Source organism: Tinamus guttatus, unplaced genomic scaffold, assembly GCF_059628265.1.
Source record: "Tinamus guttatus ecotype Peru unplaced genomic scaffold, ASM5962826v1 Tinamus_guttatus_pri_ptg000323l, whole genome shotgun sequence".
Classification (NCBI taxonomy): Eukaryota; Metazoa; Chordata; class Aves; order Tinamiformes; family Tinamidae; genus Tinamus; species Tinamus guttatus.
Genome location: NW_028288857.1, coordinates 385,643 through 400,398, shown reverse-complemented (window position 1 = coordinate 400,398; position 14,756 = coordinate 385,643). Strand labels below are relative to the sequence as shown.

At 57.6% G+C, this 14,756-nt stretch overlaps 2 protein-coding genes across 2 annotated transcripts; one reads left to right on the top strand and one right to left on the bottom strand.

The window, feature by feature from the left end:
• Positions 1–1,561: 1,561 nt before the first annotated feature.
• Positions 1,562–2,732, top strand: LOC104564365 (C-C motif chemokine 4-like). Its single transcript, XM_010211001.2, has 3 exons — positions 1,562–1,661; positions 2,100–2,211; positions 2,576–2,732. The coding sequence occupies exons 1-3, from the start codon at positions 1,595–1,597 to the stop codon at positions 2,730–2,732; spliced, it is 336 nt and encodes a 111-aa protein (XP_010209303.2). The 5' UTR covers positions 1,562–1,594.
• Positions 2,733–6,968: 4,236 nt separating this feature from the next.
• LOC104564364 (serine/threonine-protein kinase SIK1-like) lies at positions 6,969–13,916 on the bottom strand. The gene is made up of 5 exons (XM_010211000.2): positions 13,302–13,916; positions 9,370–9,511; positions 8,871–9,083; positions 8,544–8,672; positions 6,969–8,251 (listed from the first exon to the last, which is right to left on the bottom strand). Exons 1-5 carry the CDS (start codon positions 13,888–13,890, stop codon positions 7,261–7,263), a joined length of 2,064 nt encoding a protein of 687 aa, XP_010209302.2. The 5' UTR covers positions 13,891–13,916; the 3' UTR covers positions 6,969–7,260.
• Positions 13,917–14,756: the final 840 nt, after the last annotated feature.

Below are 14,756 nucleotides of genomic sequence, written 5' to 3'. Positions count from 1 at the left end.
TCTCCTTCCAAAGAAGGGAGAAGTGGTGGCTTCATCCTTCCTCAAGCAGCGCATCGCTTCCCAATGAGCTAAATGGGAAGCATGTGGGGAAAATACTGTGTGAGATACCCTGTCAAATCTTGTTGACATCCTTTAGAGGCAGTTTGCAGGAGCAAAAGTGGGGGGGGGGGGAATAGATTGAGATTTGCTTTCAGAGTCCTGCTCCATGAGTGCCAGTTGGAAAGGAGCCACACAGTCCCTGAGTGAGTTGGTCTCGGCCAGGCACCACAACGTGCTCTGTCCTCCTGGCCGTGCCATGCCTGGCATTATCTTCCTCCTTGCTCAAGCAATGCAGTGCTCCTAAGGAATCAAGCTCTTCTCATCTGCGCCATCCCTGAGCCCAGGAACAGAACCTACTGCTTCAAACCAACACCAGAGGAGGAAAAATATGGCTGAGGGGGTGAAAAAACTAAGGAGAGCTCATAGTGAGCCTTTAGTTTTCCATGTAGGATGGACAGGGGAGTAAAGGGTCTGGGGTCACAGTGGATAAGGGAGAACTGTGATGCCTTGGGGATCTGCACAGGGACTCTGCTTCTCCATGCTTTGGCTTGAAGAAAAGCAGGGACTGAGGAAGGGATGAGCTTCAGGGCAGGGGATGTGTGTGACCAGCAAAGACCCAAAGTTTCTGGTGGGATTGAGGGACAGGGTGAGAAAGGACAAGTCAAGCACAGAGGGGAGAAGCAATCCTCAGGTTAACACAGAGAGGCTATCCCTGATCTGCAGCTCCTTTTGGCAGGTCCTACAAGGCTGCAGAGAGGAGGAGTATGTTAGGAAAACACAAGCTTTTCCTTCTGTTTCCTTCAGCCGAAAGCTCATGCTCTGCCCTGAAACCAAGAGGCTTAACCATCCTCCTCTGCAAGGGAGCACTCAGCTGCACCCCTTTCTTTTTTCAATCTCCAGTTCCCAATTATGAACCTGTTTATAGATTATGGGATTTTTTTTATGGGATAACTTGTTTTCCCCTTCTGAGGAACAATCCAGAATGTGATGCAATTTCTGGCAGTATTTGACATCCTCCATCTTTCCAACCACAAAGGGTTGGAGGTGGAAGAGGCTGCAGCACTTTTTGCTCCTCTGGGATATCACAAGTGATGCAACTGCTGCCCCAGTTATTCACTTTCTCCAGCACATTTATTTCTGCTTGCATGCTGAGAGCGTGGCATTCTCTGCACATCCATTCTCTGTGGCTTTTGGAGCCATTGAATTTGTGATTCCTTGGAAGAGGAAGATTTCACTTCCCCCATGACCTCTGTGGGCTGTCCACTTACTGGACACAATTTACAGAGAATGCAGAAGTGGCTGGTGTTTGTTTCCCTTATCTTTCTAGGGATTATCTGTCTGTAGCTCTAAAGATGCCACATGTGAAAATGGAAATCCCCTCAGCCCCAGAAAACACAGTTGATTTCACTGGAATTTGGTAGAAATTCTCTGGAAAGCAGCAAATTGGGGAGGAGGTAGAGAGGATAAATTGTGGTGCCTCCATGTGTGGGCCAGCATTTGAGCTCCTGCGAGCAGCAGCATCACTGTGCTGAGGAAGAGCCTGTACACAGCCACCATGCTCAGTGCACAGCCTGCCCTGGTGCTCCTGCTGCTCTTCACCCTCTCCCCACACTGCACAGAAGGTGAGACCCTTTGCTTGCTGCCAGCAGGCTGCTCCTTCTGGTTCCTACTATGGGTTGGGGGAACAAGGACCCAGAAAACCCACAGAGGTTTGTGTTATCAAGGCCAGGCCAGAAACCTGACTGGGGAACGGGGATGGTGCTGCTGCCACGAGGAGCAACCCCACGGGTCTCCTGGTTGGCCCAGGGCTGAAGGTCCTTGGAAGGTCAGGCAGGAAGGAGAGAGCAGACTGCACCAGGGGGCCTCAGTGGAGCTGCCTCCAGGACGGGGGGCACCTGCTGTCTGCCTGTTGCGGTTGCTCCTCTGGCCCCCAAGGTGAGATGCCATGAGGCTCCTTAAAGCAGAGGTGGCAAAATTTGCAGTGTTTTGGACACAGTTTTGGAAAGGTCTTACAGATTGCTTTGTCCAACCAATGTTCACGGTCTCTCTTACTTCCGCAGCTACTCGCACACCTGTAGAATGCTGCTTTAATTACACACAACGTGTTCTCCGACTTGCTAACCTGAAGAATTTCTATGAGACCCCCAAGGAATGTTTCTATCCAGCAATTGTGTAAGTCCTGGTAACTTCTCTCCTACTATGCTGTTTCTGATCCCCTCTAATGACAGGGACATAGTTGCATCTGGGGGACCAGGACAGATCTGTGTGGCCTCCTCTGAAGCTGGCAGTTGGGGAGCTGTCCTCAACCCACAAGCAGGGGAGGATGTTGCTGCTCCCTTCTATAGAACACAGAGCTCTCCAGGGGATGGAGGCCTTGGACGAGGAGTTGAGCAACTCATGAAGGCACTAAATGCCCTGGGCAGCCAGCAGGGCCAAGGGGGAGGGAAAGGAAGTGCAGGCCACTCACGAGTGGGCCAGCTCACGAGTGGGATTGTAGCTGCTCTTCCTCACCAAGCTTTCCCCTTAATCTTGGCAGGTTTGAGACAAAGAATGGGAACCAGATCTGTGCAGACCCAAAGCAGTCCTGGGTGGCAAAAAGAGTTGCGCAACTTCAAAAGAAGATCCATCCTGCACCATCATCTATGCCAGAAAACCTACTTCAGGCTACCCCTCCTTCTGGCGGAAAGATTTAGACCCCATCTCCTGGAACAGGACTGTTGCAAGTGCGTGATGCTGACAGATGGCACTGGCCCACCAGAGACTTGCCCCACATCACTCAGCCAGCCCTCAGCTCGGAGGGTGCCTGTGTTGTGCCAGAACCCACCCATGAAGCAAGGAAATAAAGGTTTACTTCACACAGCACCAGAGTACCAATTTCTTTCTTTTCCCAGTGGCTGCTCTGCCACCCTCCAGCCAGGGGCACAGAGCCTGCTGTGCTGGATGCTGAGGGGCGGTGGGACAGGGGCTGTCCCCACAGCCCTCCAAAGCCCTTGCACGTCTTGCTGCACCTGGGGCCAGGCCATGCACAGGCAAGGAGAGCGGATGGGAAGCCGGAGTCTCCCTCAGCTCCTCCCAAGCAGCTGAGTGTATCAAGTTCTCCCTGGCTAATAGCCTCAGTGGGTCTCGGAGTGTTTTCAGGTAAGTCCTGTGCATTAACTGCAATTATTTGACTGCGATCAGGATTCATTAGCTACAGGAAACATGGGGTGGGTGTTTGTAAACGGTAAGAGGGAGGTCGGAGTTTGGCAGTTGAGGTTATGAGGGAGAGGGAATGCCTTCATGCCCCATGGTGCCTTCATGGCAGAGACAACACCGTCCAGGGCTGCAGCATGGCCATGACCCACCATGCAGCTGAGGGACCAGAGGGCTCACTAGTCCCACCAGAGCAGACCAAGACATCCCTGTGGTGTACCAAAGACAACCTCAGCTTGAACTAGTGTTTCAAACTCATCACTGTTCAGCAGCCTTGGCAGCAGGCTGCTTCCTTCATCCTTGTGCCCTCTTCTGACAGCACCATAGAGCTCACCCTAGTCGTAAAGGAACAGTTTGAACCGGCAGTGTAAGCCACCTCACAGGTCTGTCAAGGGGAAGACATGCAGGGTCACTAGCCAAGCAAGGGCTCTCCCATTTAATCCCCACTGTGGCGTCAAGTGAAGACAGCAGAGGACTGTCAGCACCCACGTAAACTGTCTGCAGTGCTTGTGGCTATGGCAGCTTCAGAGTTGCAAGTGGAGGTCTTCTTGTCATTGCCTAGCCATTTAATCAGAAAAACCCGGGAGCTTCCAATGAGCAAGTGACTCAGCTGGTGGCTGGGGAGCCCGGGTGTGTCCTCAGGGTCAGGAAGAACAACAGCGAGGGGCTGGTGGAAGCAGCAAGCAGGACAGGCCCAGGGATGCCATGTGCTCGCCTTTTCATTGGAGCCCACTGCCCTGCGGCAGCCCTGACTCTTGCTGTTTTGCTGCTGACTAGCTGGCATAAGAATCCTACCAGTCAGGGTCTACCCGATTGCACCCGCATGCCTTTCACATTGGTGCGGGAGACGGCAATAGCCTTCTACCAGGTCAGAGGCAAAGGAGAGCACGCAGACTTTGGCTGCAGCTCCACTGTCTTTCTTTCTGTATGAAACGCTGAAGCAACCATGAGATTTTATGACAACTGCCTCCTTGCCACAGACAGCACTGGAAAACTGCTGCAAGCTCTTCCTGCAGTGTCGATCACTTCACATGCTACACCTAGTTTTCTGGACCCCTATGAAAGGACAACTCGGGTGATCTTTGTGGACCTTCCTGGCAGCAGGAAGTTGAGGGTATTTTTCTGCTTCCATAGAGCTTTCTGTGGGGCTTCTTGGGCCACAGAGAAATGCTACTGCTTGAAGTTCTCTTCCCCCAGTGCAGGCGCACGCACAAGCACTCAGATACACTAAATGCTCCTGCAGACCCGCCGTGCGCTTCAGAAGGTGGAACCGAGCTGCTTGTGAGGACCAGATGGAGAGCAGTGATCTGCGACGGTGCAGCCGTGCATAGACCACCCCTGCCATGGACCCGCAGTGAAGAAGGCCTGCTAAACCGGGACATTATTTGCAAGAGCGCGTGAAGATTCCGCCCTCTTGAAACACCGGGCCGCTCAGCGGGCACCCCGCGCTGCCGCCCCTAAGATGGCGCCGAGGCTGCGCGGGGGTTGGGGGGTGGGAACAAAAACCGCCACCCCGGCGGCCGCCCCGTTTCCATGGCAGCGCCCCCGGTGCGGCCCTCTGGTTGGCCGGCGAGAGGAGGAGGGGCGGGGCCATCTTGGTGCGTGTTTCAGCCAATCGGAGCCCACCGTGCGAATCCCTTTTAAAGCGGCTGCCACTGCCGCTCCCAGGTCCTGCTCAGAGCCTCGGGCGGGAGGCGGCTGGTCGAGGTTGGGTCGTGGTGTCCTAAATCCGCGGCCCCCTTTGTTCCAAAACCTGCATTTCGGAGCGGCTTCGAGAGTCCCCACTTGTCATGTCCCTTCAGTGCTTTGGCCATTGCAGTTGCTCTTTGCGTCCTGCCTCAAGAGCATCCCAAAGGATGCATGCCTGGAGGAGGGCTTCATGCCTGCAGAGGTCTGCAGAGAGCTGGGAGAGCAACTAAGAAATCAGATAGGAATAGATGAAGTATTTATATGTTGCACGCACCATCTCACGAGATTTATTTTTTCTATTTGGTCGCAGTGAATTGGTACTGCTGAACTCTGGGTCATTGCACTCCTGAGTGAGTGTAGATGAGGAGCTTGGCCTCTTGCTAAGCAGAGTCTCACAGCCTCCTGCCAGCCAGCCAGGGAGCGCTTCAGGATGTGGCCAGGTTGCTACACGAGGTGAGCACTGGTGCGTCTCAGTTTCCCGCAGGTCTTCGTGCTGAGATCTCTGCAGTGTCTGAGCTGGGTCCCTGCTGTGTCAGGCTCTTTCTGTAGCGTGGATAGGATTGTAACATGCTCAAGGGCTGGTGGATTTCTCCTAGGGTGCAAAAGGTTTTGGAGAAGACCATGTCCTCCAAAACAAAGGCAAGGGCCACACATGCCCAAAGGCCCCCTGCCTTGGAGGTGTCCTCCAGCTCCTCAGCAGGCACCCTGTCCCCAGTGTGCTCAAAGCATTGCACCCTTGGCCTTGTCTAACAAAGGCCTCAGATTTTTGAGATGAGTCCAATACTTTTTGCATCGTGACCACTCTTTGCTTTGGCGCAGAGGAAAAAAGTTGGTCCAGCCCCCCAGGGAAGGGACAGGGAGTGAGGCCATCCCTGTGTAGCCTCAGGGCAGGCAGCACCTGCCCAGGCTGGAGAAGGGAAGGAGGGGAGTCACGGTGGGAATGTTGGGATCAGCATCACCCTTTGGCTGAGCCAGGGCCACCAGATCAGCCTGTCAGGCTCCTCCCTCCAGGCATCTTCTCTGGGGAGGAGAAATTTGGTGAAGAAGTCAGCTTTGCCCACAACAACCTCATCTACCATCAACAACACCTCCATTTGGTTTGACTGTGATAAAAATCCCTGCTCTGCCAGGATCAAGGGACCAGCTTGGGCAGACGCTGCACAGCATCCTGCATGGGCAGCATCCAGCGATGCTGAATTGTAGCTGTGCGATGGCACCAGGGCTCTTCTCAGCGACCAGTGACAAGACCCAACAACTGCTTTGAAATCAAGAGCTTATTTTATTGGACCGATGAACTTTGCTTTCCAGCGGCTCCAATCCGATCAGTGCATGCTACACCGAGCTCAGCCTGAGCTCCGTCTCACACATTAGTCGCTATTCATTTCTTGCCAGCAAGAAAACAAAGAGATAATAAATAGAAAGCTCATCTGCACAGGGAGGCCTGTGGGACTTCGTTCAAGTGGGTGCACGTGTGGGGCAGGCCTGTGCCTGGCCCCAGCCCGTGCCCACATCCAGTCCCGGGGAGGGTGGCGGGGAGGCCTGCGGATGCAGAGCTGTCCCCCGGACAGGGGATGGCCCTGGGGCCGCACATGCTGCTGTGCTGGGGGCAGGGCCCCCGTGCCAGGAGTGCTTAGGCAGGGGTAGGGCGGGGATATAGCAATCTCTGTAGAATTACATTAAAATAGACTATTTAAAAAAAATATTTCTAGTAGTTAAAAAATGCGTGGTTGCTCACCTTCCCCCCGCTATCCCCCAGCCAGCAGTGGACTGGTGGCCAGCTGGGCCTTTGGAGATGTCCAGGTAGCCCTTCACCCCTGGGCTCGCAGGGCAAGCCCACCCTGGTGTGGGGTAGGAAGGACATGGGGAGCACCGGCATTTGCCAGCTGCACAGACCTCATTTCTAGCTGGAGGAAATGGGTCTAGCTCCAGACCTCTAGCTGGAGGAAATGGGGCTCTTTGCTGGGCATTGGTGGCTGTCACAACAACACACAGAAGGTGACAGCTCCCCCGTGGCTGTGATGGGTGCCCTGGGGATGCTCTGTCCCCCTTAACTCCTGCTCAGTGCCCAGCTGCATGGAGCCGCTGGAGCTGCCCAAGGTGGGTGCTAGTGGGAGGTGGCACCGAGCTGGCAGGTTGGGGACTGCAGGAAGGGGTGGCAAAGCAGGTGGAGCAGGGCCACACGGGAGGGGTAGCATTGCCAGCCCCAGCCCCTCGGCCTCTGCTCAGGGGGCAAAGGAATGAAGCAGGGTGGAAACAACATGACGGCTCTCAGCCCTGTGCCCGCTGGCGCCCCCAGCAATGGGGCAGTTCCGTCACTGAGGGCCTCACCTGAGCCCGCCGCTAAATCACATGGCAGCAGTTGAACTGCCCCAGGGACAGGAGGCTCTCCTTGGAGCTGGGCCGGATTTTGAAGGCCAGGGCTTTCTCACACAGTGGGAACTGCAAGATCCTGTCTCTGAGGCTGGTGCTTTTGTTTTTGCCCGGGTCCAGCTTTATCACGTTCTCCGTGCCTGCCTCGGTGCCACCAACGCCACGGATGGAGCTCTCCGTCACCAGCTTGGCTTGGCTGCAAGGTCTGGTGGGCGCCTCAGGCCCTTGAGACTTGTCTGCAGGCCCCTGTGAGCCCAGGAGCGCAGTGGAGGTTGTCTCTGCCCCTTGGGCCTGAGGGACCCCAGCACCAGAGTTCTCACAGCTCTCAGGTGACAGCACAGCCCCCATTTCCTTGGGGGCCTCTGCCCGAGCAGCCCTGCGCTCAGCATCTTCCGTCTTCACGGTGGGCTCAGCTTTGCCTGCTGCTCCATCACCCCGCATCTCCAGGGAGAACCTGCCAGCCCTGAGCTCTCCATGTCCTTCCCTCATCCCACCCTTCCCCTCCCAGACAGCGCATCCGCGAGCACCTGTCACGGGCTGGCACGTGCCCCAGCCCCCTGCCTCGCGCCACGGAGCTGCTTCGGCCCCAGAGCCCAGTGCGTCCCCGTGGCACGACAGCCGGCAGGCCCTGGAGCGCAGAAAGTCTCGCATCTGCTCCTGGTTCAGCGAGCTACTTTTCCTTTCAGTCACGCTGGGCTTCCTTTCCTCCTCCTCGTCCTCCTCCTCTTCCTCACAGATCTGCTGCAGGGCTGGGGCGCTCTTGGTAATCGTTGTCTCGATGATGGGGGCCTTCAGCAGCACTCGAGTATGCTGCCTGCTGCCATGGCTGGTGTCTCCATCGTTGCCACAGAGGTGCAGGGAGGGTGGCTGGGGGCTGGGACCCGCAGAGAGTGGCACCTCTGCGAAAGCGGAGAGGTCACTGCTTGTGCCCATGGGGCTGAAGGTGTCCGACAGGTTGGTCCTGCGAGATGGGAGGAATGGAAGAGTCGGAGCCCAGCCTGCAGCACGGGCTATGGCCCGACTCAGGGGAACAGCAACGCCTGTAGTGTGGGCAGGGCTGTGGGGCCAGCAGGGACCCTGCGTGGGGGCATGGACACCTTAGTGTCCAATGGGGACCGTTTTCTCCACCCTGCACCTGCAGAACGTGTTCAGTCTGGGCTGGGGGCAATGTCCCACTGGCCTCCGGGAGTGCAGGGCCCCGTGCGAGTTTGGCAGGGGCACTGGCCATGGGGATCTGGAGCAGTGGAGCTCACCCGCTCTGGACCTGCTTGGCCAAGTTGTAGACGAGGCTCAGGCGGCCGCCCTGCTTCTCCCTCAGCATCCTCTCCGCCAGCAGGAAGTAGGTAGCCGTGATGTGGTTGTAGCGGTCGGCCTCGAGAGCCCTGGGGGACGTGGCAGGGAGGGGAGGGCAGGGAGAGACAAGCCCAGCAGCCCCGTCAGCGCCTGAGCACTGCGGCAGCCAAGAAGCGTGTGGAGGCGCCAGCCCCGCAGCCCAGGAGCTCTTCTAGAGGGAGTCCTGGCTCCATATCCCCTCTGCTCCCTCCCGCCTGCCACGCACAGGGCCACCCGCCGCCACTCACTCCTGGATGGTGTCCCGGTCCGCAATGTTCCCGCACGTCATGGCCTGGATGATGATGTCGTGCTCCTCCCGGGACACCCGCTTGTGCGACGTGAGGGGCAGCAGCGAGCGGCTCGCGGGGGACGGGTCCACCCCTTGCAGCCACGCGTGGCTCTCAATCTGCTCCAGGGAGGCACGTTGCTTGGGGTCCCGCTGCAGCATCCTCGAGATGAGGCTGCCAGGAGAAGGCAGGATGGGTCAAATGCGGAGTGTGTGCACAGGGACACCAGCCCCAAACCCACTGCAGCTGTGGTCCGAGGCCGGATACCACTCACTCCCCCAGAGCTGCCGCTGGAGCACAGCGTAGTGCCCCCCCAGCCTCCAAATATCCCCCCCTCTTCCTGGATGGGGCACCCCACCATGAGGGCAGTGAGTCAGGCAGCACCCCTGGGTGCTGGGGCCAGAAGGCCCAACACATGGGTGCCAGGGGTAGGGTGGCATGGGGTGGGAGAGGTGCGTACTCAGAGCACTGCGCTGACACGTGTGACGGGACAGTGTAGCGACAGTCCATGATCATGGTGAGCGTCTCACTGTCGTTGGCCTCCTGGAAGGGTGGGTGGCCGCACACCAGCATATAGAGGATGACGCCCAAGCTCCAGATGTCTGCAAGAGGAAGAAAAGGCTGCAGCTCAGCAAGCCCTTTGAGAAGATCAGTGCAGCCATTGCAGGAACTGCACTCGCAAGGGTGCCAGCCCACAGTGAAGACACAGCAGACACAGGACCACAGCTCCACCAAGGTAGGGGAAGGACCTCTCTTACACCCTAGTCTGAGCCAGCCTCAAGGCACTTCACAAAAGAGGCTGTGTTGTCCTCATCTCATGGGCAAGGACATGGAGACCAGACCTGAGGCACTGCCCCACACTCTATCCACCTCCTTCTCATTGACCCTGCAGTGACTCAGACCAACTCAGCTGTGGCCTTTACTGCTCTCAAACAGATCCATCACCAGCATCTTGGCATGCACTGATGATGCTCAGGGCTGTGACTGTGCCACAGGGACACCACAGGGATTGCACAGATGGGAACGTGGATTGGGTCACCCCCGAGCACTTCGGCCGTGCTCAGGGTCTTCATGCAAGAACACTCTTTGGAAAGGCTCCCGCTGGAGCTGGGCCTGGCAGCAGAATAGAGCGCACAGGCACTTCCCCTGGAGCTGCCACTGCTTGTGGCCAAGACGGTCACTCCAGGTCTGTTTCATAGAACCACACACAGGCGGCCAGCTCAGCTCCCCAGCAGAAGCGTTAAACGGCTTGGGTTGCTTCACACACAGCCACACAAGTGCCCCCACTTTTCTTTGATGTGCTATGAGACGTCCAAGTAGCTCTGCTTCATACCCGTTGCCCAGCTCCCCTAACAGCCCCACACCAGGAGGGCACAGCACAGCACAGCATCCCCATGATCACCAAAGAGGGTCCAAGGAATGTGGCGGGGAAGCTAAAGCCTCACAGATACTCGCTAAGGCATGAGGACCCATCGTTTTGCTAGTCAGCTTGCGAGACCTCAAACCACACGCTCGGCTCAACTTGGACCCAGGAGCTGGGATCTGAGGGGAAAGGACCCCTGGGGCAAGAAGCACCCTAGGAAGTCCAGAAAGCAAAGCAAAGGAGGCAGGACTTGTGCTCCAGGGTGGCTGAGCAGGCTTGCCAGCAGCCTAGTGCAAAAAGTCCTGGTCCCCTTGGGGTCTGCAACCCACGAGCGGCCCTTGGAGAGGAGCAGCCTCCACACTCCCTCCCCTGCTCACTATAAATAACTCAGCATGTGACAGGCGCTTCCTGCACTGGCAGCCGCTCTTGAGATCCCTTTGCTCACAAAGAGGCCCGTGAGCTTCAAGGAAACACTGCCAGGAAACAGCCCGGCACAGGGGGACACAGGGCAAGGAGCAACACCCAGGCCCAGCCAAAGAGGAAGAGAGCAGCAGGACAGGGCACAGCCCACGGGAGCCTCAGCAGGATGGTGGCCACAGGAAAAGTCCTTCCGGCTGTGACAATGGGAGGCCGGGGAGCAGCGGATGCTCTCACACCCTTCTCCCGCACAGGCTGGGCTTGCAAGGCAGCACGTCCGCCGTGCAGGGCCAGCCGGGCCCGCAGCCCTCGTGTGTCCCCGCAGCCACAGCCCCCTGCAAAGGCAGCGCTGCACCTGCAGCCTTTAGGTGCGCAGCTTTGGTCTGGCTCCGCGGGATAAACCCCGCTGCGTGGACATTGTCCCACATGCGACCAGCGCCCTGCAGCGCAGCTGCCACCCACCCTGCGGGGACAGGGGCTGAATCAGGACAGACAGCAGCTGCGGCGCCCAGCAGGAGCACTCAGCCGCACGTGCCTCCCTTGTGACCAGAATATATGAATGCAGGATATATCTATATATACGCGTCTGTGTGCATCTCACACAAAGCTCCCTCCTCTCTTCCCTCCCCATTAACAGTACTTCTCCCTGCTCTCTCTTCTCAGGGGAGCTTCCCTCCAGCACCACACAAGGGAGGAGGGACAGCAACTGCCTCTGCATGGGATGCGGTTCTGCACCCACACCCAAGATGTTTTGACATCACTTTGCAGTTTCATCTCCACCCAGGGCAGCTCCCAGGCTGGCTCTGTTCAGATATCAAAGGGACCCGCTTGGGAAGGCTGCCTGGAGGATGAGAGCCCATCCACTCTCCCCCCTCGCAGCCCTTTAATCCTCGCTGCTCCAATTTTGCACAGAGCTGTTTGGCTCATTTTCTTTTTAATGCCTTCTAGAAATCTCTTCGGACATGGTTATCTTTAATCCATTTTGTGCGGGGTACATTTGCCATGCCAGCTCTGCATGGCCAGCCTGGCCAGAGGCAGCCTTGCAACCGGGCACCTACATCCGACCTCCAAACCTGGCGAGACCAGGCAGTGACAGCCCAGGAATCCTGCCCCTTTCTCCGCCTGGCCTGCTCGCTTGGCCTGTCTTAACAGCCTCCTGCCTGCACAAATGTTTTGCTCTTGCTTCTTCTCCAGCCCAAGGCATCTTCCTGCTCATTCACAGTGCACTGGCCCTTATGGCCACCTCACAACCAGTGCTGAACTTCAGAAAAAAAAAAAAAAGAAAAGAAAAGAAAAGAAAAAGAAAAGAAAAGAAAAGAAAAGAAAAGAAAAGAAAAGAAAAGAAAAGAAAAGAAAAGAAAAGAAAAGAAAAGAAAAGAAAAGAAAAGAAAAGAAAAGAGAATCTTGAAGACAGACAGGCCCAGAGACTTTCATTAAGACTTTTAGCTTCTTAAGTAGCTGCACTGTATAAATTTGCATCTGCATCCGTTTTCCTCACTCTGTTTGCGTTTGCAGAGCGACGAGCTTATGCTTTTACCTTCTCTTTTAAGCCACAGCAGTTTCCAGCTAAGGAGTCTTCTTTCAGAAGGCCGAAACTGAACTTTTTCCTTAAGGACTCCCAATGTTTTGCCTTTTTTTTTTTTTTCCTCCCTTCTAAATCCTCATGCCCCAAATTCCACCAGAGCTGGCCCTGATCCTGTCAGGCCCAGCCTTGCCTCCCACGTCCCAGCTGTCGCAGCACGGCCTCAGGGCACCCTGTCGCTGCCTGCTCGGCTCCCCATGGCCCTGCAGCATGAGGTCTCCCCCCGGACGGGTCTCCTCAGGGCCTCCAGACCCCGCGGCCCCGCTCGTGTCGTGGCAGGAGAGCCGGGTGGGCTGGGAGAGGAGCTGCACCCCAGCCCGAGCACTGCACCGCAGAGGGAGAAGCCCAGCAGGCCCAGCCACGGAGGGGAAACGCTTCCTGAGTGGGGCTGGACTGCAGGGAACTTTCCAAGCTCCTCAGAGCAGCACCCCAAGCAGCTTCCATTTCACCTTCCATTTCACTACTACACCTCAAAACCAAACCGAACCAGCTTGGTTCAAAACCACCCGAATTGAGTGTTTTTTTTTCCATCAGCCATTTTCTGGAGCTACTTCTCCTGACTGACACCCCAGTAGAGCCCATTTGGAGGACGGCACAGCAGACTCATGGCCTTTTCCCTACCAAGAGCAGTTGCTCTGCTCTCTGAGAAGAGGATGGTCCAAGCAGGAAGATTTGCCCCGGGGAACTTCCTACTCCAGTGTCAAGGTCAAGGATGTGTAGCTTCAGGATCCCTGACACATGCTTCATCTCAGCAAGGTTAGTGGTGCCACCAGAACTGGATGTCTGGATACTCCTAGCTGCTGTTTGTCACCAGGCCATAGCAGCTGATGTAACCAAGAGGGAACCTGAGGCTGCAAGCGACGCGGACACCAGACTGGCCAAGCCAGACTCCCACAAAAGCAGAGGACGGCCACATGCAAGCAAGCAAGCGCATCCAGGTGTCCCGGCCCATCTGCCGGCACAGGAACAAACACACCGGTGAAGGGACATCTCCGGGGTGAACGCCCATGCTGCGCACAACCAGCCTTACCAACAGCTGGCGCGTCGTACTCGTCTCCAAGCAGGATCTCGGGTGCCGAGTATGCCAGAGAGCCACAGCTAGTGGTGAGCATCTTGCCAGGCTGGAACCGGTTGCTGAAGCCAAAGTCCGTGAGTTTGACCACCCCTTGCTCCTGGAAGAAGACCACGTTCTCAGGCTTGAGGTCCCGGTGCACCACGTGCAGCTTGTGGCAGTAGGAGATGGCATGGACGATCTGCGCGAAGTAGTGCTTGGCACGTCCCTCGGCCAGGCCGCCCTCGTGCCTCATGATGTGGTCAAACATGTCCCCGCCGTCGCCCAGCTCCAGGATGAGGTAGAGCTTGGAGTGGGTGTCGATGACCTCGTAGAGGCGCACCACGTTGGGGTGCTGCACCAGCTTCATGCAGCGCACCTCCTGCAGAAGCTGTCCCGCCGCCTCGCCTGCCAGCTTGCTCTTGTCGATCACCTTCACGGCCACGCGCTGGCCCGTGAAGACGTGGCGGGCCAGCTTCACCACGGCGAAGTGGCCCTTGCCCAGCGTGCGCTCCAGGTCGTACAGCCCGGCGATCTTGCCCTCGCTGCAGGCCTGGGCCCCAGCCATGGTGCCGCTGGCGTTGGGCACCAGGATGCTGCAAGACAGGAGGGCCACGGGGTGAGGAAGGGGCGTCATGGAGACCATACCATAAACACCAGCCTCCCAGCGCCCCGGGGCCCTGCATGCTGTGACCCCCCAGCACCAGAGACACAGGGCACTAGAGACTCCAGAGTCCTGGGGCATGAGGGCCACCTGCAATGCCACCACCCCAACACCCCTGAGCCCCCAGCACCCCATCACCACCACCCCAGATACCTTGGGGGGCAGCATTCAGCACCCTGGGCACCCAACCAGATACCCTGAGCACCCAACACTTGGGCACCCAGTACTCCAGATACCATGGATACCCCAGGCACCAGCACCCCAGCACCCTGGCCACCCTGCACCCGGGCATCCAACACCACAGCACCCTGGACCCGGGCACCCAACACCACAGCATCCTGCTCACCCAGCACCCTGGGCACCCTGCACCCAACACCACAGCATCCTGCTCACCCAGCACCCTGGGCACCCTGCACCCAACACCACAGCACCCTGCACCCGGGCACCCAACACCACAGCATCCTGCTCACCCGGCACCCTGGGCACCCAGCATCCTGCTCACCCGGCACCCAACACCACAGCATCCTGCTCACCCTGCTCCCTGGGCACCCAGCACCCGGGCACCCAGCACCACAGCATCCTGCTCACCCAGCACCCTGGACACCCTGCACCCAACACCGCAGCATCCTGCTCACCCTGCACCCCAGATACTCTGCTCACCCAGCACCCTGGGCACCCTGCACCCCCGATACCCCGAACACCCAAACCCTGGGCAGCAGCGCCCTGGGCGCCCCGCGCCCGGTGCCCGCCCGGGCAGCGCGCGCGCCCGC

Bases quoted from the DNA above. Each gene is read 5' to 3' on its own strand.
- LOC104564365 (XM_010211001.2), top strand. From the start codon at position 1,595: ATGCTCAGTGCACAGCCTGCCCTGGTGCTCCTGCTGCTCTTCACCCTC. The intron at 1,662-2,099 runs GTGAGACCCTTT...TTACTTCCGCAG, and splicing joins CTCCCCACACTGCACAGAAG to CTACTCGCACACCTGTAGAA. The intron at 2,212-2,575 runs GTAAGTCCTGGT...TAATCTTGGCAG, and splicing joins TGTTTCTATCCAGCAATTGT to GTTTGAGACAAAGAATGGGA.
- LOC104564364 (XM_010211000.2), bottom strand. From the start codon at position 13,890: ATGGCTGGGGCCCAGGCCTGCAGCGAGGGCAAGATCGCCGGGCTGTAC. The intron at 9,512-13,301 runs GTAAGGCTGGTT...TTCCTCTTGCAG, and splicing joins GTACGACGCGCCAGCTGTTG to ACATCTGGAGCTTGGGCGTC. The intron at 8,252-8,543 runs GTGAGCTCCACT...CCCATCTCGCAG, and splicing joins GCCAAGCAGGTCCAGAGCGG to GACCAACCTGTCGGACACCT.